This window comes from Chelon labrosus (genome assembly GCF_963514085.1).
Source record: "Chelon labrosus genome assembly, chromosome: 9".
In the NCBI taxonomy this organism is placed as follows: domain Eukaryota; kingdom Metazoa; phylum Chordata; class Actinopteri; order Mugiliformes; family Mugilidae; genus Chelon; species Chelon labrosus.
This window is the reverse complement of record NC_140359.1, coordinates 4,304,422-4,328,589: the sequence shown is the minus strand read 5'-3', so window position 1 is coordinate 4,328,589 and position 24,168 is coordinate 4,304,422. Positions and strand designations below refer to the sequence as shown.

General features: G+C 40.2%; 2 protein-coding genes across 4 annotated transcripts; one reads left to right on the top strand and one right to left on the bottom strand.

Moving 5' to 3' along the window:
• The first annotated feature begins 47 nt into the window (after positions 1 to 47).
• On the top strand, positions 48 to 16,317 carry araf (A-Raf proto-oncogene, serine/threonine kinase). Of its 3 annotated transcripts, none has more exons than XM_084552381.1 (16): positions 48 to 237; positions 2,527 to 2,721; positions 3,549 to 3,652; positions 4,968 to 5,070; positions 5,264 to 5,418; positions 5,929 to 6,027; positions 6,138 to 6,282; positions 6,426 to 6,453; positions 6,577 to 6,707; positions 6,868 to 7,067; positions 7,203 to 7,379; positions 7,765 to 7,811; positions 8,153 to 8,271; positions 9,075 to 9,206; positions 9,687 to 9,821; positions 10,189 to 16,317. In XM_084552381.1, the coding sequence occupies exons 2-16, from the start codon at positions 2,611 to 2,613 to the stop codon at positions 10,327 to 10,329; spliced, it is 1,827 nt and encodes a 608-aa protein (XP_084408507.1). In that variant the 5' UTR covers positions 48 to 237; positions 2,527 to 2,610; the 3' UTR covers positions 10,330 to 16,317. The 3 variants fall into 3 exon arrangements, with proteins under 3 accessions (XP_084408507.1, XP_084408508.1, XP_084408506.1); XM_084552382.1 differs by lacking the exon at positions 48 to 237 and adding an exon at positions 637 to 894; XM_084552380.1 differs by lacking the exon at positions 48 to 237 and having other exon boundaries at positions 2,384 to 2,721.
• Positions 16,318 to 16,454: 137 nt separating this feature from the next.
• Positions 16,455 to 23,560, bottom strand: LOC311493648 (leukocyte surface antigen CD53-like). The gene is made up of 8 exons (XM_084552386.1): positions 22,735 to 23,560; positions 21,926 to 22,011; positions 21,100 to 21,288; positions 18,966 to 19,040; positions 18,758 to 18,865; positions 18,575 to 18,676; positions 18,396 to 18,479; positions 16,455 to 17,115 (listed from the first exon to the last, which is right to left on the bottom strand). The coding sequence occupies exons 2-8, from the start codon at positions 21,986 to 21,988 to the stop codon at positions 17,044 to 17,046; spliced, it is 693 nt and encodes a 230-aa protein (XP_084408512.1). The 5' UTR covers positions 21,989 to 22,011; positions 22,735 to 23,560; the 3' UTR covers positions 16,455 to 17,043.
• Between the last annotated feature and the right edge of the window lie 608 nt (positions 23,561 to 24,168).

The window sequence follows — 24,168 nt, the reverse complement described above, 5'->3', positions numbered from 1 at the left end:
ATTTATTATTAATAGAAGTAAATATAGTAGTGGTACAATCTGCAAAATGCTTATTGTTTTACATGACAGTAATCGCAGCTCCCACTACTTACATGGCACTGTTGGTATTGTCCAATGAGGGAGCGCAGCTACGAGAATCAACCAATCAGAATGGAGCATCATGGAGGTTTTCCGCTTTCCCTGAAGTTCTTGACAGATCCGACTTCAGATTGAGAGAATTCAAGATGGCTGCTACAGGTAAGAGTTTAACTTTTATGCAAACTGTTTTAAAACGACAGTATGGAAGGAGGTCTTTGCGTGGATTGTGAACTAACGTATAGCGATAACGTGATCGTGTTGCGTTAAGCGTGTCAGTTAAATAAGTCATTATGTCATGGGAAAACACAAGAAGTAGCCAACAAGCTGACGGCCGTGGTAAACCCCCCCCCCCCCCCTTTCAAGTTAGCTAACGTTAGCTGGCTAGAACTAGCATCAAAGCAGTTCACAGTAAACTAAGCTAGTCGCCGAGTTAGCCAGATAATCTCCTCTCCTACTCCAGCTAGCACTTAGCTATCTAGCAAGTCGGGCGCTTATCAAGCGCTTTCACAAATTTACACCGTTGGCATTATGTCGCCATTATGTAACTTCTTACATACATACTACTAACTACTTTTAAACGTATTTTGCTGGTTTGCTAGAGTCGATTAACTTTGTCACCGGGAGGAACGTGGCCTCCCAAAACTCGAAATGTCATGTTGAACAGCAGGCAAATCCCATGCTAGGCAAACGGGCTAACATCAGCTAGCATTAGCATCGTGCGAGTAGTTAGCAAGTCTGCAACTTTGACTGTCAGCGCTTCATTTCACCATTAGTTCAACGCACGGCCTGGCACACGTTTGGTTTTTATCATTTAGGGTAAGTTAATATTTGTTCTCGTTGTCATTTCTGTCTTTAAACACAATTACATTTGGCATTATGTTGCTGTTATATCACCGTCAAGTTACACAGATGTAAGCTAATAACCTGTGTGCCATTCTGGGTTAAATCGCAAAACAATTGTTTTCCTGTGAAGCGACAGTGATTGTGCCCATTCGGTGTTAGTGGCAAAATGTATCTTTCTATTTATTATTCTGATTTATTTATCCATGTTATGCGAAATGTGTAAGTCTCTTAGATTTCAGCATTTTAGTAATGTTTGGCATCACCATTTTACCATATACACAAGGACAGTGTTGAGCGACAGTAGAAATGCATTAACACCACACTCCCTTCTTTCATCCATACTCATTTAATGTCTTTATTTGTTATAATTCAGTTGCCATAAACAACGAAAATCAAGAAATAAATTTATCTTGTTAGCATAACTTGTGACTAAGCCGGATAGTTGTTGTTAATATACAGTACATTGACAGTGTTAGTGGGTGCAGTAATTCAAATGGTTTGTAGGGACAAGTGTATGTTTACAGTTGATTACTTAAGGTTGATGTATACTTCCGCTACACATTGAGTACATATCTCGGGTTATGCCTAGAGTATTTATACCTGTGCCCTGGTGTGTCCGCATTGTTATGTAATTACGCCACCGAAACACTAGGTGGTGTGTTTAATTTGGAGTTTAGGTAAATAAATGTGGATTAACAGTTAACTATACTAAAATCACTGCAGAACATAATATAATATAAAGAAAGCGTCTGAGGAGACGGTGTGTATGAGCCTGAACAATAGACAGTATAAAGTTGGACCAGAACAGCTCCTCAAAAGTGAAGCAATGGCAAGGAGAGCTCCCCCTGGTGACTGGCTGCAGTTATAGGTCATAAGATCCACCCCCTCCAAACACTAAAGTACACATCAAATAAACTGTCTTCAAGGATGGTTTCAGTCATTTTATATAGTTAATATAATGCTGATGTATATTCAAGTGTCCATTTTTCTGAGAAGTTTCGTTTTAATTATTTGACGCGATAGAAACAGGATGGGACATCGTGAAGACTACAAGTTGCCATGCTGACCGCACAGTGAAGCAGTATGGCGTGAGCGTTGGAGGAATTAATTAAATGAAGTACAGTGTCTAATCCAACATTTCTTTGTAACTGGTGGCGGTAGAGCAGAGTACTGTATTAGTTAAATGAAAACGCAAGTTAGTCTGGCAGAAGTGTGGGCGAGCCATCGATATTGTGGCTCCACTCTCGGACATTACTGGGCAGACTCTGGCTCCAAAGCCACAAGATGGCACCACCCATATCCCCAGGAAAGTAGTGTCAGTTTGGAAAATACTCAGCCACATGAACAAGGAAATACATTCAGGACCAATCACAGCAGTTATGGTCTGTGCCGCTGCTACACGTAGTTACATTTCTGCGAAGTTACACATAAGGTTATGGCATAGGGTCCGGGGCAACACTGTAGCCATGTACTGCTGTAGTCCTGTAAATCGCCATTAGGATAGACATCTACGTCCTCGGCCCCTGGGCGACGTAAGACTATTATATTTACGCTGAAGGTGTACTGGGTGTAAATTGAAATATGTCTGTTATGTCTGTGTTGCAGATTTTAAGTGAAGGGCTAACTCTTCTGGACTCCACTGTGCATGAAGCTCCGCTGAGGTTGTGGTGGTTTAAGTCGCCTGTCATCATGTCCTCCACCTCCTCTTCCTACTCCTCTTCAGGAGAGACTAGTCCGGAGGATGTACCCCGAGGTGGGGGCACCATCCGGGTCTATCTTCCCAACAAACAGAGGACAGTGGTGAGATGATTGGCTCTTTACCCTCTCTTGACCAAAGATAAAGCAGCATTTGTAAGGAAGAATTTTTACTTTAAATGAATAAAAAAATATTTCCTTAACTGGTGATAGTCAGCCATTATGATCTGAGTGGAAAAAGTCACCAGCACGGTTGGTTGTAAGTGTAATTACTCACACAAAATGTGACATCTTTCACAGCATGTTAATGAGTAAGCCAGTGGACAGCTGGTGTCAGGTTTCACAGATGGTGCCTGCCACCATCTCCAGTTATTTGATTTGCAATTCCTATCAGAGATAGATGTCATGTTTTCATACTTTGAAAAATAACTGCTAAATTGTCCTGTAATAGCGTCATAGTTCAAAATGATCACATAAGTGATTGTGATGATTGCGCATGGCAGTGTGAAGGACGCTGCAGTCAGGAGTACTGGTTGAACAAGATCCTGCCAAACCAAACATTGGCTGAGTTCTTTTTTCCTCCTTGGCTTTTTATGTAAAGTGAATAGGCGCACAGCCCTGCTGCAGTGTTTTGTATCACAATGTCACAAGTGCACAAAAAATTGTGAAACATCTCATGCGATAATATCACAATGGAACCGGCAGTTGTGGCTGACTAACATCCCACACTGTCATCTGTAAGAGCTTTGTTGTAGTCACAACGGGAATGCAGCATATTATTGGGTGGAAAAGGGATGTTTACAATGCATAGGAGTTCTGTCACACTATGGATAATCTGTAGCATCTACGTTAACTCAGTGTGCCTTCATGTTTCCTGCCAATGAATGCCCCTTCAATGTCACACTTGTTCAAATATGGATTTCTGTTCTCAGGTGAATGTCCGCCAAGGACAGACTGTGCACGAGAGTCTAGATAAAGCACTCAAAGTGAGAGGCCTATGCCAAGAGTGCTGCGCTGTATTTCGCCTTCTAGGAGGGTAAGATTGCTCTATTGTCTGCCGAATGACCTCCCACATCTATAGGGATTATTGCATTCCTCAGCGCCTTCATAAAAATTGAGATGCAACAGCACACAACTGTCGCAAGTCACTTTAAAATAATTTTGTTGTCATTTTAAAATCATTTTATACCACTGATAAAATTATAACAATAATGGTACAGAACTTTTACATATAAATGGCCATGTATTACATTCAAGTCTTTGCCAAACAAGTGACAGACAATGCTAATTAAGTTTATTAGTGCCTGGTGAATCTCTTGAATTTTCATGGTATATTTAAATCTGGAGTCTCTAGTGATATTCCTGTGCTAGTACACCAGTTGTGTTTGCCAGAGTTGAAGAGGTGAGCAAACATAGCAACTTGGATTGTGGCGGAGCCTGTGGGTTAAGAAAACCTTATTCAAGAGAATTTTGCAATGCGTCTCTGTTCAGAGGAAGAATGACAGTCTAAAACAGAAAGCCATTAATACACAAATGAGTTTTGAAAAAAGAGATGGCATTCTAGACATCCATAGTATACACTGTACCTTTTTAAAATGTCCTAAATAACAGAAACCAAAATATAGAGGTCAGCAGTCGCCATGTTCGTAAATTGTATGATAAGATGGTAAAGTAATTATCATGACAGGCCTAGTCACATGACCTTTTATTAACGTTTTAATCACTCATACATCCACACATGTTAATCAGACAGTGTTGCTAGACTAGATTTTTAGTCAGTTTTGGGTACATCCTAGGTTTCTGGCAACAAATGCTTAATTAGTTAAAAGGTGGTAATTTAATGTGGAGAAAGTGCTACGCGTTGGTTAAATACTGAAAATGCAGTTCTTTTGTTAACATGATGCTAAGGGTTATTGTGGCTTTAAAACAAAAAAGAAAAAAAAAAAAGGTGTATGTAAATTCCGGTTTGCAGGTTCAAAGACATGCGCATTGCCACTTCCCTATGGTATGAACACTTTGTGGACAAGACAAAATGCTTTCACTTAACATAATTTTATTAATATGCATTGTATCTCCTCCAAAATCGATACATACTATTTTAAATCCACAAATAGTATATTGTAGGTGATCCAGTTTCAATGAGAAATCTAAAAGTAATTTAATGATACAGTGTTTCCAACAAAATTTCGCCTTGCAGTATTTGCCATAACCGACTGATGAAAAAAGTAATATTTCTTCTCATATTATCTTAAGAATAAGTTGAGAAACACTAGGACAGTGTAAAAAGCAAATTCTCTTTTTTTTTTTTTTGGTCATTAAAGTTTTTCTTTTTTCTGTCTTTGCCACACCAGTCGTAAGAGACTGACAGACTGGGAGACAGACATTACTCCTCTGGTTGGAGAGGAGCTTTTAGTCGAGATCCTGGACGATATTCCTCTCACCATGCACAACTTTGTAAGTAGCTGTCAAATGTGCATACCTTTGTATAACATGTTTATGACATCTGTGATAGTGGCAGCATGCTAGCATATGAAGAGCTTGAAAAAAAACCCCACCCTATATTTCAGTTCTTAATAATATTTTTGCCTCAGTGTTCTTACACACCACTTCTGCTAAAGTCAGTGTCCTTGCCTCTTTATCTGTACAGGTACGGAAGACTTTCTTCAAGTTGGCTTACTGTGATTTTTGCCACAAGTTTCTTTTTAACGGCTTCAGATGTCAGACATGCGGCTACAAATTTCACCAGCACTGCAGTAGCAAGGTCCCAACTGTATGTGTGGACATGGATACAGTGAGCAAACGGTGAGTTGGAGTTGCCTTTCATTTTGATGTAGTGATGTAGTAGGTGCCTTCTGGCCATCCCAGCAAGGCCAAGAGTTATTTTCCAACTTGCCCCTGTTCCCAAAGCCTTGGCTTTAAGGAGAAACCAGTATTATTTACTGAACTATGACGTTTTCTTTACAAAACTTTTAGGCCCTACAGTCAAGTGAGAACACAATAATGAAATGGATAATGTTACTTTTTTACTATTATTTTACTTATCACAAAGTCTTCTGTATCTTGAATTGTTGATGCCTTCCTTCTGTGGATTTAGTCGGCCTGTGCTTCTGTAATCCCAGACTGACTTTGTTATGTTTTTTTATTTTGTTGTTATGTTGCTAAGCATAGTATGAATGATGAATGAATTTGGGACCAGTGACACGCCTCCCTGATGCTATTATTTGCTGGACTAAACATCTGAGCCTGGGTTAAAAAAAACAAACAATTTCCCTATGATCATGCCTCATCCCTTTCCCTTGTGTGTTTTTCCAGGGGTGATAACAATCCCTGCTCAGATGAATTCCCACAAATACTATTGCCAGATAATTCACCGTCGCAGAGCAACCTAGCCTTAACGCCAGAGCCTGCTGGGTAAGCTCCCAAACTAAACAAATTATATTTAGATTTAATGGACCTAATTAGATCTGTGAGACTCATGTTTTTGTTTGTTTGTTTGTTTGTTTTTTAACGTAATCACTCAGAATGGACCTCCTGTCCCCGACCTCGACCTTTAACTTCCCCATGTCAGGTGGAGATGGCCAGTCGCTACAGAGGCATCGCTCCACCTCCACTCCCAATGTTCATATGGTCAGCACAGTGGGCCCCGCTAGTGCTATCATTATTGAGGTCAGTGTTGGCTGCTCTGTCCACGCTCGGAAATGACCAGGTTAAATCTACTGTATCTGGTCTATCCAGTTTTACAGTTATGCACTTACTGACCTTTTTGTGAAGTAATAACATTAAGCATAATGTGTGTCTCATCCTTTTAGGAGGCGGTAAAATACAACAACACAATTGGTAAGGTTTCACATTTTCCTCTTATACTTCTGAATTTGTCAGCATTTTGTAATCTTACACATTTAGTTTTTTTTTTTTTTTTTTTATCTTTGACTCATTTGTGGTTGTGCTACCTCTCTACAGGTTCTGAGCCCTCACCGAAACCCTCTACCAGCCCACCCTCTAATGTTGGCTCTCCAGGGAGGCGACCACCAAAGTCACCTTCAGATCACAAGGAACGCAAGCCCTCTTCGTCTGATGACAAAAAGAAAGTGGTAGGTCGCCTTTAACTGTATTCACAGGAGTATGTTGTTAGCTAATAAAAACCCCTGAAGATCCATTCACTAGTTAGTTTTGTAAAAAGACAAAGTGGAGAAATTTGCTTATGGTGACCTAGTAGTTTAGCTCATTTGATTCCACAATGTGTTGTTTCAGCAAAGAGGCTACAGAGACTCAAGTTACTACTGGGAAGTCCAATCTCGAGAAGTTAGCATCCTGAAGAGAATAGGTGCTGGGTCCTTTGGAACGGTCTTCAAGGGCAAGTGGCACGGAGACGTGGCTATCAAGATCCTCAAAGTCAAAGAACCAACACCTGAGCAGTTACAGGCTTTCAAAAATGAAATGCAGGTCTTAAGGTGAGCACTGCCTTCTGAGTTTTATTCACCCACTTCATCAATGGACTTTAACTCACTTTTAAATAATTTAGAGAGACATTGTGATAATTCTGTGGGTAGAATTTCTAACAATTTCTCAATTTCGGTTCTCTGCAGAAAGACCCGCCACGTCAACATCCTGCTGTTCATGGGCTACATGACTAAGCCCAACTTTGCCATCATCACTCAGTGGTGTGAAGGCAGCAGCCTGTATCGCCATCTGCATGTAACAGAAACCAAGTTTGACACTATGCGTCGCATTGATGTGGCCAGACAGACAGCACAGGGCATGGAGTAAGACCTGCTGCTGTTCCATTTCACCATTATCACTTAGTCACTTCTGACGCTCGTTGAGTTGCCAGACCTTAAGTGTCAATGAGTATTTTTCCCAGTGTACCCAGTTCAGTCTAGAATGATGGACTTTGATTGAGTGTAAATTATTCAGTTAGATGCATCACACATACTTTTTTTTAACTTTCAAAACTTGCTTACATCTCTTTATGTCTTATTTAATTTGAAACTAACCATGCACACAGCATTCTTGCAGTAATTATAGAATTAAAATTAGAAGGCTTGAAGGAGTGGATATAGATTTGTATTGCCAGAAATGAATTTATCAGTGCATATCAAAATGAGGTTCTCTGACTTTTCCCCTGGATTTTTGATCCTTCTCTTTCAGTTATCTTCATGCGAAGAACATAATTCATCGAGATCTGAAATCAAACAGTATCCTTTTCTTGTGTCAAGTGGTATTTTTAGTTATCGCATGCGTGTGTGACAGAAGCTAATGGTGAGTTTCCGGGCTGAGGAAGCTATAGGTCTGAAAAACACCTACACAGGCCAATTGGAACACTATGATGTGGAGCTATTAAAGATTTAACCACAAAAAAAAAAGAGTCATTGTCTTTTAATAGACAGCGCTGAACTGAGCAGAACTCGAGCTGTAATGTTTTCATTATTGTATCTATACTCAGTGGCACTTGAAATAAAGCTGATATTGATGGTAAAAAATCAAATACATTGAACACCAGCTGTCTGTTGTGATATTTCCTAAGCTCTGCTGTCAGATATTTTTCTCCATGAAGGCTGGACTGTTAAGATTGGTGACTTCGGCTTGGCCACGGTGAAGTCTCGATGGACTGGCTCTCAACAGGTGGAACAGCCCAGTGGATCTATTCTCTGGATGGTACGTGCACTGTATTTGCAGAACCCATTAGCGTCCTCTGTGGATGTCTACTACTGTCATCTTGTGAAATGTCAAAACTGGACAGTTTACACATTGCTGTCTGACCACCAGAGTAACTCAACAACCTTTGGTAATCTGCTTGACAACGACAGCAAACAATGTTGCCACGCTTTAGCTCATAAAAGTGTGATGCCTAGCTTTTCAGTCTTGGCTCGCACACACTAAACAACTACACAGTGACTTGCATCACGCACATGTTGCACACGAGGCCACTTCCCTTAAAGGGAAAGACTCGACCAGTAACGCAGTGTACAGTACTTCCTTGCAGCAGACATGTTCAGGTTTAGTTCCGCTAGGACAACCGTACCGAATACCGAATACAAAATATCATGTGTGGCTTCGTGTTTGCTTCGTGTTTGACCAGATCATTTTACGAATGTCTTGACCGGCCCAGATAATGATTGGTTTGACTGTTACAGAGCAGACAGTTACATTGTTCACAGTCTATAATTTTCTGTGCAAGCTTTCTCTTCAGGCTCCTTTTATGATGGTCTTCATTGGGCAGTCATTTCTATCAGTCTTGTTATGCCAAATTTGGTAATCGCACATATCAGTTGCTATTTTATTAGTTTGAGTTTTGCACGTGACATCACTGACTTCATTATATTTTCATTAAGAGGAACTTATCTTCAAGTTTGGCCTATTTATTTATTTATATTGATGAAATAGGTAAAAACAAAAAAGAAGCTAGAAAAGTGGAACCAGTAATGTGTAATAATACTTTTATTTTCTCCTTCCACAAGGCACCTGAGGTGATCCGAATGCAGGAAAGCAACCCATATACGTTTCAGTCTGATGTGTATGGTTACGGAGTAGTGCTGTTTGAGCTGATGTCAGGGACCCTGCCTTACTCCAGTATCAACAACAGAGACCAGGTTATTCTTCTTTATGATAACACAACACTGACTAATCTAGTTCAACTCCAAACATAATGAATACACTTTACAAATATGAAGAATAGGTGACAATCATCAGTAAGATCTAACACCCATAAGCATGATTGTATTTTGGTTATAAGCAGTAGTTCATTTCAGTTGTACACTTAATAAAATGCACCACAAAATAAATGCCAATAGATAGATGAAATTCACTAGAAACTATACCAGACAATAAGTATAACAACTGATATAATAAAATAAATCTTGGAAACCATTGACATTAGTTTTGCAAAAATCTTTCATAACTAAGTGAACTTCTCTCCAGTAAATCTCTCCAAATGATATTGATATTGAATCAAATCAAATCAAATCAAATTGGGACCTTGTGAATTGGAATGTAGCGATCCCCAGTTATATTTAACGATATGATGCACTGATGATATCGTCAATTGTCTTATTCTTTGTTCTCTTTTTCAGATAATCTTCATGGTCGGACGCGGTTACTTGTCTCCAGACCTCACTAAGCTGTATAGTACCTCACCTAAGTCAATGAAAAGGCTTATCGTTGATTGCCTGAAGTTCAAACGTGATGAGAGGCCCCTGTTTCCTCAAGTAAGTATTACATGTGTTACCGCTGTACCAAAAAAACATTGAACAAAATGAACACAGGTTCAACTTGGCACAAAAACAGTTTCATTATATAATATAAGTTGACACCACAGTGTTTTTATTTAAGCCACCATTTCAGAAATTTTACACAAGTAATTAATCCAGTATAAGATATTGTTTTACACCTTAGCTCTCATTGTTCCCTGTACTTTCATCTGCCATGTCTTAAAACAGTTAGTATGTATGAGTGTTCCACATATCGACTTGATTTTAAGTCAAAGACAATGACTCCCAATGACAACCAAATGTATGAACCTTATTTAATCATTGGTGTTAACGGTCGTCCTTGAATGTGATTGTCCTTCATCAGATCCTGGTAGCCATTGAGCAGGTGCAGGACTTGCTGCCAAAAATCGAGCGGAGTCGCTCAGAGCCGTCGCTCCATCGGGCCGTCCATGCTGAGGACCTGAACCCTCTCCTGTTTCACACCACCCGGCTGGTGCCGCTCTAAGCTCTCCCAAGCACAAAGAAGAGAGGCTGCCTCCCTGTTCGAGACCACAGCATTCCCATGCCTCAAAGAGGCCACAGCCGGCTATCCTGACAGGCCACAACCCCAAATTCACTCTCCACCCCTGCAGAGCCCTGGAGCTGCAACACTCAGCGGCAAAACTCAGTAACAGACCGTAGAAATAACCCTAATGTGTTGCTTAGTCTGACAGTGAATCTTTTTTTCCTTTATATTAAGTGACAAACACCTACACATCAAATGAAAGAAAGGTCTAGTGTATCTTAGAGTATGTTTAAATGTCAGTGATTACACCAACTTTGAAAATCAAACAGGCTGACTTTGATAGTCAGAGGTATGTTTAGTTGTTTTGTGTAAAATAAAAAAAAACAAAAAAAAAACACATGTAGTACACCGCAAAAATTGCCGCCCATTTTAAGAAGGAAATTAGTCAGAGCTTTGAATAACACTTTGTTCAGCCAAAAATTGAAATCAGTTCAACACCCATGAAGCTGTGGCTGCTGGTTCAGGTCACCTGATCAGCTTACTCACTTCATGCTTGGTTGTCATGTGCCCCTTTCAGTGTAAAGCAACATAAATGGGACAGGGGGCCTGAGATGTGAGCCTAGTGATTTGGAGCAAAAGGACGGCCACTTTTAAACCTCTATTGTACATTTTGTCTCAAGGGGACCTGAAATATTTCCTGCTTCTGCAAATATTTCCACAGTAGACATCTTGTATTAGGAGTCAGAAGCAGTAATGTTCTAACTTTCAGAGGCCTTGAACAGGAACAGGGAACTTGAGACACTGAAGTGTTTGAGAAAGGTTTAGTGAAAAATTAAAGTATCATCAACACCTTGTTGAAACTGTCTCTGAGCATACGGTGTAGCAGAAAAAGTGCTGCAAAAAAAAAATGTGGTCTTTGCAAATCAAACAACCCTATCTTCCACAAATAGAAACAACGTATGTGGGTAGATGTCCTCATGTTCATGTGGAGGCCAAGCTTCCATTGATGTTGCATTGAGCTATAAAGCGTCAAACTTTGACATGTGGCATAATGGCAGCACCTCCAGCTACACCTGATCAGCTGGAGATTCAACGTTCGTTACAGATTCTAATTAAAACATTTGTCTAGCACCACACTACTGGTTGAGGGGCAGAGAGGCGTTCAAATCATGTAGTCCTCTAGTTAGTCTCACTGATTAGGAACAGCACAACGGGTCAACTTGAACTGATTTCAGTAAATTTGTATGAAAAAGTCATGTCCATTCTGAACACATTGTAAAGTGTAAAATTATTTACCTTACTCCACTGTGATTACTTTCATCTTGTTCTAAATTCACTGAAGGCAGGACTAAATTGTTGGCACCCATAGTTTTGCAGTGTACAGATGAATTATTTAGGTATTCGGTTTTGCCAAACTAAAATAAGAATTTTAATGCGTTTTTCATCAGTAAGCTCATCACAGGACACTTAACATAGAATATTACCAGGCTGATACGGTAGTTTCAAGGGCTTTCTAGACATCCACCTTATTGCTGACAGATTGTCTAACTAATTTGTCAACTTATATGGCTGTTCAGGTGTTTAAAGGTGTGACACTGATACTCAGTGGTAAAAACACATTTCCATGATGAGGCTCACACCTTTCCGCTCTGCAGAGCATAGCACCAAGTTCAAGGAACATTGAACTTTTATTCTTTAATTAGTCATACCAGAATAGCACCACGCTCCATGTCGATAAGATACGTTTCATAGACAGTTTTTTCATTTTAAATTCAGCTAGGAATTGCCAGAGTTTGGTAAGATGCTGTTTTGATGTCAATGGTTAGTTGTATTGCTGCTACACACAGTGAGTTTTCTGTTCAGTGTTTCACACGCCTCAGAGATAGAACTTAAGTGCACCGACATGGTACACAGCTTTAACAGAATCAACTCTTTCATAGTCTTGCAATAGAGGTTTAATGTTAATGTTCTCAAATGCTGCAACATGTGTAAGTCCCTGGTCAATATTTCACTTCATAAACTACTACTGTAAGTGTTGGGTGTGTGTTAACACTGTGAGTACCTTGGTCAGTTAGTTGCTCTAATTTGGACTTGGTGATGTGTGAGAGCTCTTACAAGGTTCAGTACACTTGTGCTTGTAAGGTTGGAAGATGTGTCATCAGACCACGTTTAAATCTAGAGGTGAAACCCCAGCCGTGATAGTCGCCAGTCTCTCTTCAGTAATCTTATGGTGTCAAAATGAGAAGCTAAACTAGGCTGTGGTGTCTCTTTTAGACGGTCACTCCTTGAAGGCTGATGATGCTGCTCTCTGTTATACACATAATACCAATGGAAGCAAAAAGACAAGCTAAAAGCCTGCTTCCTTTCATCTGGCCAATCACTGTGAGACGTGAGTGTCTTTGACAGGTGGGCTAAGAATCTGACGGTTTATCAATATTGAATCAGTTTGGAGATACAAACATGTTGTCTCACTATAATGGAGCGTCAACCAAGAATGTTTGACTGTTTGAAATAGCAAGTAGTCAACTGAATAAATCCCAGTGTTGCTTGACCGAGCTTGTCGGTCTGTACTCTGCAAGACTTGAAGGTCATGTTGCTCGTGGTGTGATCTCTTATGGTGGTAATTTAGGTGAAACAGAAACTAGCGTTCATTCCCATTTGTTCCCAATTTTATTTGATGCTCTAGGCAAGGCTCTGCACTCAGGTGTACTCTGTTTCACAATGTAAATGTGGATGTATTAAAAAAAAAAAGAAAAGAAAAAAACTTGAGCTGAGATGGTTAAACAAGCTGCCTTTCCTTTCACAGCTGTTGATGAAGGTTGTAGCTGCATGAAAGCTTCCTCTGTAATGATGCCAGGATTCAGCTCTCATCACTGTGCTTTTCTAAATTTTGGAAGAGTGCCTGTACCATGACGATTTAAGAAACACTGCTCTTATTAAGAACAAAATGCCTGACGGGATTTAAGTCATCACAGGGAAGTAGCTTTCTGGTACAGGTGGAGGGACTTTGGCTTGTGTACTTGAACCAAACCCAGAGCTGCTTTTGCTGTTGGCTGCTGTGATCCGTGACACTAGTGGGACGTACTGTATTTCTCAAAGGCTGTGTTGGCATTGGCACCTCTGCTGACAATATTAATGACCCTGGTTGGGCCCATCATGTGATCTCTGCTTTGTGATCTCATATTTAGCTTTAGCAGAAATTGACAGGCCAAAGTCACTGTCACTATCGTCATTTGGGTGGTGTGTATACAGGTCGCTAAACGGTTTCTGATGTCCAGTTAGTACAGTCAACACAGCTGGACACTTAGGCAGTAGTCTATAAAGCTAGCTTCCTTCATCCAGCTTCTTTAATGTGCACTGTCTAAGTGGAAATGTTTAATTATCAGAAAGTATGGCAGCCTGCCGGGATCATAGTGTGGGAATTTTAGTCTGGAGTGGCTGCGTTCGGAAGTCAAAGATCTGCTGGGCCATTCATACTGGTGAGGTGGGTTATATGTGGTGAGGGACAGAAGAGTAACATCAACGTTGTTATACACGTCATCTGAGTGCAGTTGATTTTCTGTAAACAAAATGATTGCTGAAGGAAAAGCGAGATGTTTCCAGATGATACCACTGTAGTGTCTTTCTTTAAAGATAGAAGTCATGAGAGATAAGATACAAATCAGTAATACTTTCAGTGTGCCACCAACAGTCTGCCCACTTGTAGATTTTTGTCTTTTTTTTTTTTCCCAATTTCTTTCAGGTCATCCATTTTAGATCAACTGAAAAAGCACTCCCATCACAGAGGTCCATGGTGGTCTCGTGTTGTCGTACATCTGGCTCACATACGCATCTTGTTGTCTTACTGTTATCAGTGAGGTAAATAGTAGACAGATGAAGTTTACAGCTGACGTTCTGGTGCCTTCGCTAACCTCCTTGGTTAGTGGCTTGGCTAAGTGCTGTCCCACATCTTTATGGGTTAGTTTAGTTTCCTCATAGCTCAGTGGGTCCAGCTGCACCCTCTGCTGAAACCCAACACAAACTATACTTGGGCTGACCTGCTCACAGACCGCATTTTTAAATTTGTCTTCATTGTTTGTGGGTTTTGTTTTTTTTTCTTTAGTTTTTTTTTTTTGACATTCAGAGGAATTCTGAATAGAAGGTGACGGCACAGTTGTTTTCTCAACTGATTTAGGTTTTAGCTCACGACAGTTGGTTAGTATATCAGTTTTTCCCACGGAAACAGCAGTCTCATGTAAAAATGTGACTATAGTCCAATGCACAACTTAAAAAGAGGCCCCTTTTAGGTGGTGGTGGGGTTACTTGCAGCTACTAAGTGAAGGAAGAGGAGCACATCTTGATATTGTGTCAGTTTTTAGGGGTTTCAATGTTTTTTGTTTTTTTTAAAAAAACAAACAAAATGGTTTTCTAGATCATGGTTTCTATTTCTTTCATCCTTGCAACAGTTTATTGTTCCGTTGCAGTGCACGGTTCAATGCTCTCTGGTGTCTTTGGTAATGGACGTGTTAACTTTATACTAGTCTTAAACTTTTTAGGGTGGCACTCTGTGGGGGGGTGGTGGTGGTGGTGGTGGTGTTCTGACTTCTGCGTATCCTCCATGTTGATGTGACTGACCATTATGCAGCTCTTGCCTGCGGTGGTCATTGACGAACTGACTGCGGATCAGACGTTTTGATATTTTAATGTCGTGAAAGTAGGGGCTGGGTACCCTTACTGTTCTCACTCATTCCATTTATATCTGTGGATCGTGGTTGGGGTGGGGATATGTGAACCAGGGTTGGGAAAGACTTTGTTTCTGTCTTTCTCTTATTTATTGATGTATTTGCAGACACTCTAGTCTGCGACTGTGTCTCTGAGGTGGATTCAATGTTTACCGAGAATGTTTCGGTCTCTGAAACATTCATCATCGCCGGGCGCTTGCTCCCTATTTCTATAACAAGAATGTTCTTTTAGGCACGGTACTGTCTGCTCCCCCAAATAACTTTTTATTCTGATACTGTCAACTGCAGGGGCATTTGTTGTGGCTTTTTATCTTTAAAACACCCAGAGCACAAGCTGGTTATCAAACTTTTTTAGAAAGATTTTGTTCATAGGGTTTCACTACAATAGCGTTTGTTAATAGCAAAACAATTTACAGTATGTGGTGGGCAGGAACTTGAGCCTGTCTAGTGATACTTAAGTGTGAATGAATGGCCTAAGGCTGGTGAATAAAATCTTTTTCTAAATGAGCTGCTTTTTATAACCTTTTTAGCAACAGTAAGGAGATTAAAGAAAAAAAGAAAAAAAAAGAAAAAGAGATTTAGAGTGCTTATAATGATGTCGGATTTCTGTGAATCAGTGTAAAACGTGCAACATCACTCAGAGAGACTTGGCTCTATTGAGGGCGACTTTTAATCCCCCTGTTCAAAAAAAACTTGTTGAATCATTTTTGGAATTTGTGTGGTGTCTCCCCAAAGACAACTGCTGGTCTAAAGGAGGAGGGAACAAGTGCCAGTTATTGGAAAGCCCTGTTAAAATGGACTCGAACAGCTTCATGACACATTGCAAAGACACACTGTGCTGTGTCTGGAGATTGAACAGGGGCACCAGACGGGAGGGGAGGGAGGGGTACCAGACTTGACGCATCTGTTCGTTTCACAGAAGGAAAGAAAAAAAAAAATACGAGAGAGCTGTACCAGAGTAGTTTCTTTATTTTATTTTTGTCTTTTCATATCTGTGTAGGTGAATTGCAATACTTGTGTCTATAGTTTCTGAGGTGTCAGGGGTGTCCAGTTTGCAATAAATGGTATATTCTGCTGTGTACAGTTACATTTTTTTTTTTAATTACAAAAAATTGTACTTGTTTCTATTTTTTGTGTGATGGTTTCAAAAAGAACAAAGTTATTTTAAAGTGTAAAGGAAATCTTAGTATTTTTTTAGTTTTTTTTTTTTTGTCTTGAAATATTGTTGCAGGATTTATTCTTTAAATAAATAAATTCATCTGTGTTACTTTTCAGCTTTCTGTACAATCTGTCTCCAATACTGTAATTTCTTTTTTTTTTTTTTGCAAAATGGTTTGTTGACTCAAAATTGAAAACTTAAGATTCATATTGAGCTATAACTGAACACAGAACAGTTTGCAGTGTTTTAAATAATAAGCGACATAAACTGTGAGCTTTTAGGGGAACTGGTTGGTTGAACAGGGTCAAAAGAGGAAGCGGTTATTTTAAAGCTCCACCACAGATAAACTGCATGCAAGAGACAGGAAACGTAGACATGACAACACGAAGTCTGTTGAAGTGACATTACTGCGCTGTGTTTATACTATAAACAATACTTTATTGGCATACTTTAACATTTGTTATCAGTGAAAGACTTACAGTAAGTGGTTAATATTTTACAGAAACAGTTAAAAAAGGAATTCTCTTTGAAAAAATGGATGATTTAGAGACAGTTTGATAAAGTCATACATACTCCTCAGGCTGAAATAGCATTTACACAGCTTGTGTTCAGAAGGCCAAAGTGGCCATAAATGCAATAATCAGGTGTGTGAAAAAGCACAATAACAAAAAATGATGATTTAAAAACTTAAGTTTGTCCCTCTTGTATTTTTAGGTTTGGAAGCCTTTACAAGAAGCTGTTTGCACACCTGATTTTTTTTATTTTTTTAAAGGACAGAACTGTATAAGGACCTCTCAACTCTCAAATACAAAGATACAGGATGAGTTTGTGAGCCTATAACTTGTAGCCCAGTCCACTTCTACTGATGTGACAGAAGAGCGTCATGGCAAAGCACATTCCCAAGACCTGTAAACAAACATGACAGAAAAAAACAAAAAACAGATTAAATTAGATTCGACTTAATAATATTAATATATACATTTCATACAATACATTTCTTAGGGTGTACAGTAGGGGTTGTACAGACTAGTCGACTTTACTGCTGTGCCATGACGCTTTAAGCAGGAAGTCGATCATGTGACAATAACAACATGGACGCCTCGGAGAAGACAGGTGAGGAGCTCAAGCTCAGTGGGTCATTGCAGCAAACAAGCAGTGTGTGTGAAACTCTACAATATGTATTCAGGTCCACGTTGACTTTCAGCACATATTTAAAAAATCCAAAGTCGTTCAACCCCTAGTGTATCTTTGAGGTCAAGGTAATACTTGGATGACAAACTGAGCTATATAAGACAAGAAAAACCTTTATTAGTCCCGCAATGGGGAAATTGCAGGAGAGGCTGAAAATAACTCCACAAGTTCTCAATTGAGATTTTGGATCACAGCTCACAATTAGAACTGGATAGAAACAACTGAACTGCTAATGCTAATGTTAATGATTCAGGTTTATCAGGACTGTTTAGTTAAACATCTCCTTGCTGCTTTTTTAATGAAGCCGACTGGGGCCATACAACCAAAACAAATAGATAGAGCAGGCTAAAAGAAAATCCACAGTTCCAAATATGCCTCTTCATGCGCCTGTGTTGCTATTTCTCCAGGGGCTCCAGCTTTCTCCCATAGTCCCATAGTGGGATGCCCTCCAGCTGCCTGTGATGATGGATGGATAGATGGGAGCACCATGGCCACACAGAGCTTCTGTTGCCTTTTATACAGGCCTTAATAGCAAGAGGGCTTCTCCTTTACTGAGATGAGCTCATCCATACAGTCTGTTAATCCATTTTCAATCGCTTATCCAAGGTTTGGTCGCAATGGCTAAGCAAGGAATTCCTGATGTTCCTTTCCCCAGCAACATATTCCGGTCCCCCTTGAGATATCCCATGGTGTTCACAGGCCAAAAGAGCTATACGATAAGCCCTGGATTCTGGGTCTACCACGGGTCTCCTCCCAGTTGTCCGTGGTAAACCTCCAAAAGGAGGCACCAAGGAAGTATCCTCACTAGATGCCTGAACCACCTTAACTGGCCTCTTTCGACATGAAGGAGCATGTTTCATAATCCGAGCTCCCCCCAGATGTCTGACCTCCTCTCCCTGTCTCTTACCTTGTATTCATGGCTCTACCAAACAATCATGAGCATATGTTTGCAGTACTAGTGTAGCAATATTTTAACACCTCCTCCATTAGCTTACCTCGACTATGCAGAGGACAATGACAGCAATCCCAGTAGTTAGGAAATGGTCCTCGAAGAAATTCTTCAGCTTATTCAAGCAACCCTGTAAACAGTACATGTATTTGAGATGACTTGTGACCAATGTTTAAATGCAGCAGTAATAAGAGATGAGATGTTTACTGGTAACGTTGTTGCTACCTCAGTCTTTGTCGGGGGATTCAGGGTACATGATTCCTTGCAGCAGGATTTAGGTATATTACCTGCCCAGTCTGTGGAGTTATAGACTCCACAGCAGTGTAACTGAAACAGACCAGAGTGAAAGTGTTATGGCCACAGTTTGTGTCACTACAACATGATGTGAGCCGTCTGTGACACACTTACCGTGGTCTGAACCAGATCCCAGTCAGTCATCAGCTCTGTTGTATTTGTTGTGCTTCCTTTTGCCCTTTTCAAACCATCATTGAGATCGGTTTCCACCCATTTCGCAATCTAAATAGTAGAAAGAGGTGACATTAGCAGACGACACAGTTTATATGCGTTGCCTTTGTTGGCTCAACACAGTGTGAGTACTGACAGAAGCCTAGCCTACCTTTTCCTCGTACACGAGCAGCAGGCAAGCTGCAGTCAGCTCGACCAGCATCAGGATGAAGAGCAGCATAAAGAACTGGAAATTAAAGGATAGTTTCAGTTTATTACAACTTTTTTTTTTTTGCATATGATAATAGTGATAATAACATTTAATTCACCAGTAACTTTGCTAAAATAATCTCCACCAAGTTTGAATCTACATCCATGTCAGTTCATAATCTATTTGTGACAACTTAGTTAATTCGTGTGAAATTTGGATATATTTAGCGTATCAACTGTTGCGTTACTGGCAATAGCGTATTTTGTGATGTGGCAGCGATCTTTGAACACCAAACTTGATTCATATTAAACCCATAAAGCCCTAGCACCGTGGGTACTGGTGGTAGCTGTGCATTCAGAGGGTCCCTAAATGCACCAAAAACCATCCATATAGAGAGCTTACCATAACAGACCTCTTCAAAACAACATCCTCTGAGGACCATGAATGCCTGGCCCAAATGTTGATGGAGTCCAATAGTTTTACATTTCACTCAAGACCACAAAATGTCAGTCTCGAGGTGACGCTAGAGGAACGGTCAGGGAGTGTGATTTAAGTGGTAGACTTATCACTTCATATCTACACAGGTCAAACTAAACACTGGCTCTAAACAGGGACTAATAGTGTTTTTACATTGACTTTGCGTCAACACCAAACTGACATCAGCACGCTGCTGTCAATGAAGGATGACCATGACGTTGCCTCACGTCTACTGTGTTTTGACCAAAAAAGGTTGAACGTACCGCTAAGACTGGCACATATGCGCTGTGTCTGCATGAGTGAACATGACTTTTATTTTTAGCTGAGAGGCTAGTAATCCAGGAAGTGCTAAAAATTGTCATCCAGATTTGGCGTCTTCTGAATCATGCTGATCAGTTGGTCACACTCAGTTTATTAATTCTAGATGGTCATCATGTTGTGGGCATGTTTGGATGTTCAGATGGGGGTGAAAGTGTAAAACCTCTGAACTTTGTCACTTCTGTATCTCTTCTCGTACTTCGCTTTTCTAAACTGATCAGCCAATCAGAGCGATCTCTCTCTCTCTCTTTCTCTTTCTCTTTCTCTCTGACTCTGCCCGCCGCTGAATCGTCACATGGAATCTGCTAAAAAGCCAGCGTTTACTGGGGTCCAACTAGTGCCTGACACATTGGAAAAACCAGAACCACAGACTCCCACCGGCTGCCCAGTATCAGAAAATGGCCGACCGTCGGCTTGGTGTGTCAAGGGACTGGTTCTTTAAAGTCAACGGGGGGCCATGAATGTCTGTACAGAATTTCACGGCAATCTCACGGTGGCGTTCAATAACAAAAATGTAGTGTACTTTCCTGTGCAATGAGGAAACTTAAAAAAGTTTCCTTAGTCATAACAATTATCTAACGTTAACATGAAAGAGGAACATGTGCTTTCAGTCTAAAATCACAGAGGGATTTTTGTGAAGGGGTGGTTTTTCTAAACACTATGATGCAAAGGTGGTAAAGATAATTTGTGACTACAGACAATGTGTGAAAATAAAACTATATAAAGGGCCTTTGAGGGCCTGCTTACCAAAATTACACGTTTTTTTTTTTTTTACTGGTGACATCTCACCTCACAGATTGGTTTTGTTTTCAGCGCACTGTGGTATTGGGGAACAACTCTCTCTTTTTTTAATTGCCTAAAATCATATACAGTGAGTTACATCTGTTTAATCCTTATTCAACAGATAAATACTGGAATAAGAAACAAAGAGGTGGTACGTCCAAAAAGATCAGACAAACCGTATTAATATAATTGCATGAACCGCTCCCTATTTTGGGAACCAGAGTGTTACGGTGACGATACTGAAGTAGCCTTAAATGGAAAGAGTACATTAGTGAACGGACTAGATCAACAACATTACTGAGAGCAACCAGGGGTGTGGTCTTTTTTAATGAAGTTAAAAGATAACGAGACATTTTGTCATCAAGGAGAGGATTTGGTTGGGCCACACAACTTTTCGAGGGTTAAAACCTGTTAAGACTTGGCTTTAGAGTAAAGGTTACGATCCAGTGAGGGTTAGGGTTAAGGGTAAGGCAAAGATAGAAACACAGCTTTGTGTGTGTGTGTGTGTATGTGTTACCATCAGGAGGAGACAGCGGTTTTCCTTGAGAGCGCCCAGGAAGCCCAGGAAGGACACGCAGGTGATGATGATGCCGCTGATCAGCAGCATGTTGGCTATGTTGAAGCTGGCCAGGGTGGGAGTGAGCGAGGCCAACCTGAAGTTCACCATCATGTACGCGCCAAAGCCCAGCACCGCCACGCCACACATCTGACAGAAGACAAGACACACTGCAACCAGGTCCACGCTACACTTCATTTGTTTCTTATTCATTCATTCACTGTAACCGCTTGTCCTCTGGAGGGCGGAGTACACCCGGGACAGGTCTCCAGTCTATCACAGGGCTAACACAGAGAGACTTTTTTTTTTTATTACATGAATAAATTAAATTAAAGTAAGATGACTGGTGATTTAAATTTATTGTATTTAAAATTTCTGGCTTGTAAGAGGCAGTTTTTACAGCGTACATCTCCACATTTCAGAGCCATTTTTGTACTTTTAACTATCCTTGATTTAATTACTTTCTGAAGTGAAGACCTCTACAGAAACCTATGATGAGTTTAAAACATACAAAAAGTTAATATGCCTAACATGACACTATCTGGTTTCAAATAAACCCCATCTCAACCTGCTGTTACAACAAATATTATTGCATCATCATAATAATAGTTATATAATGCTGACTATACTATGCCTTAAGCTTTCTAGCAAGTTCAGACACGCTCAAACCCAGCAGGCGTTGTTCATCAAACCTAAATTCCACCCGCACTGTCACGGTACCCTGACTGGGAGACACCAAGACACTCTGCACTCTGAACGCAGTGCTAGATGATTGAGAAGTACGTACGAAGCAGAGGAAGTTGGCGACACACATGGTGTATTTCAGACACTTGAGGCAGCCTTGAGCCATGGTGCAGCGTCTTTTTATCCGACCTGCAACGAGAAACAATCGCATTAAATTCAATGTAATGTGAACAGAGGAAGTTTATTATTTATTTGTTGTTCGTATTCATATGTGTGATATGTGTGGTTTCTTGTCTCTTGTATTGACAAAGTCTCGCTTGCAGGGAAGTGAAGCTGAAACGCCACACTTCCTGTGTGTTTACAGGAAGAAAATCATTTTGTTAAACATGACTTGAGCTACAGTACAGCAGGGTGTTAGATCATAGGTATCTGCGGCGCTGTGGAAATACCTTGACTTCCCCAAAATCTAAAACAATACTTCTTGGTAAAAAGCTCTTCGTGTTTGGCATAAAAGTATAAAAACATCACATTGTTGATGTGTCTGTGGGTCCTTTGCTCTGAGGTTGATTACTGAACACTCACGGCAGAATCATATTTGGATCTGATCATTCGTCTTTGTCTTTTCAAGCTACTGAACTACAGCAACAAATTTTTGTTTTTCAAACTTTTACATATTTGATCCTTCTATTTAGATTACTGACGATGCCGGAATCATTTTTAAAACAAATTTTTCCCCTCGTACATGGAGCCTTGTTTTTTTTTTTCTTTTTAAACGTCATCACATTTCTGTTTGATAAAGAGGAAATGAGCGTCACTCAAGCATTAACTTCACAAAATCATTAAAATCTGAAGCTCTCTCTCGAACATTAAGAAGAGACTCGAACAAACGACGAAACAAAGTTTAGGTTTTACCTGTCTGGAGGAATTAGTATCCGCTTTGTCTCTGTTTTCAGCCTTCTGTTTAGTGAAGTTCAGCTGCTGCTGCTATGGCTTTCACTTCCACATATCTTACTGCTGTGGGCTGTGCAGACCGCCTCATGGGGCTTTCAGGAACCTGTCTCACTTCCTCCTTCTCATCGTCATCATTATGAGCAACATGGAAAATCTGTGACTGAGAAAGTTCAGCGAGGAACAACAAATGGCATGGCAAACGCAGAAGGCGCATGTCTGTGACACATTGATTATATTTAGACCAAAAAAAAAGCCCATGCTAAAACTGACAGCAGCAAGGGAGCTCAAAAGGCTTATGAGTGGGAGACATGTTATCAAAAAAAGCAAAAGGTTGGAACATACATCACTAGCTAGAGAAACCTAAACACTCAGAGGGCTTCTTGTGGTTTTCATAGAACAACAATGAGGAAACGCTAAGACTAAAACAGCTAACTAAAATAGTGTCATGTTTTCAATTCTTCAGAGCAACCACTGCTTCCTGCATTCTAAATGCGTCAGAGACCATAAGTTGTCCTTAAGTTAAGCTTCTTATGCAGGTAAAGAGGCAAACATGCATAGCGGTGCAAGAAGTCTTAAGATTCTTTACTTTGGTAAAATTTACTAAAACAACTGTGTATAAAACATTGATTACAAATAAAAGTCTTCTAGTTAAAACCATACAAAAGAGAAAGTATGACATTATTTAATTTGCATGTCTGTCAAGTTTCTCAGTCACCCAGTGCTAAGCAGTGGCCAGCAGTGCTAAAACAAAAATAACTGGACTTTCATCACTCATCCAAATGCCTTCTTTAGGAAGTTAAGGTTTTAAAGTCCAGTTGCCTTCATTTTAGCTTTGTAAAACAGGTTATTTAACTTATAACATGTAGCTGAGCCTCTGCAATATATCCAGAGGTGATTAATAGGAGAGGAACTTCTAATCCACAAAGCTGATCAATACATCATTTTGGTCCTATTTCAGACAAGGTATTAAGGCTTCGCTGGACCTGATCTAGTAGAGCAGAATATGGAACCAGCTCCCAGGTAAGGAAGCCGACGGGATCTCTACTTTTGAGGTTTGGTTTCAAACTTTTCCTTCTGGTAAAGCTTTTAGTTTGGGCTGAGTCAGCTTACCGTCAACCATCTTAGGCTGCTGTAGGTTTAGCGCAGGGGACATCCTGTCCTCTACTCTCCTCTCTCTCGCTGTCTATGCATTCGTGTGCTACTGTTGTATCGCATGTTATTATCTGTGTGTCACACTTCTATCTCTTTGTCCCTTCCCTGCTCTAGGGGTTTCAGGCTCGGGATACTGGCGCTAAATAAAACTGAACTGAGCTGAATATAGTTCTAATAACACCATTTCTATAAGTTGTTGATCCAGTTTGCAAATTACAATTGTAATCTGTAAGGCAGGCCTGA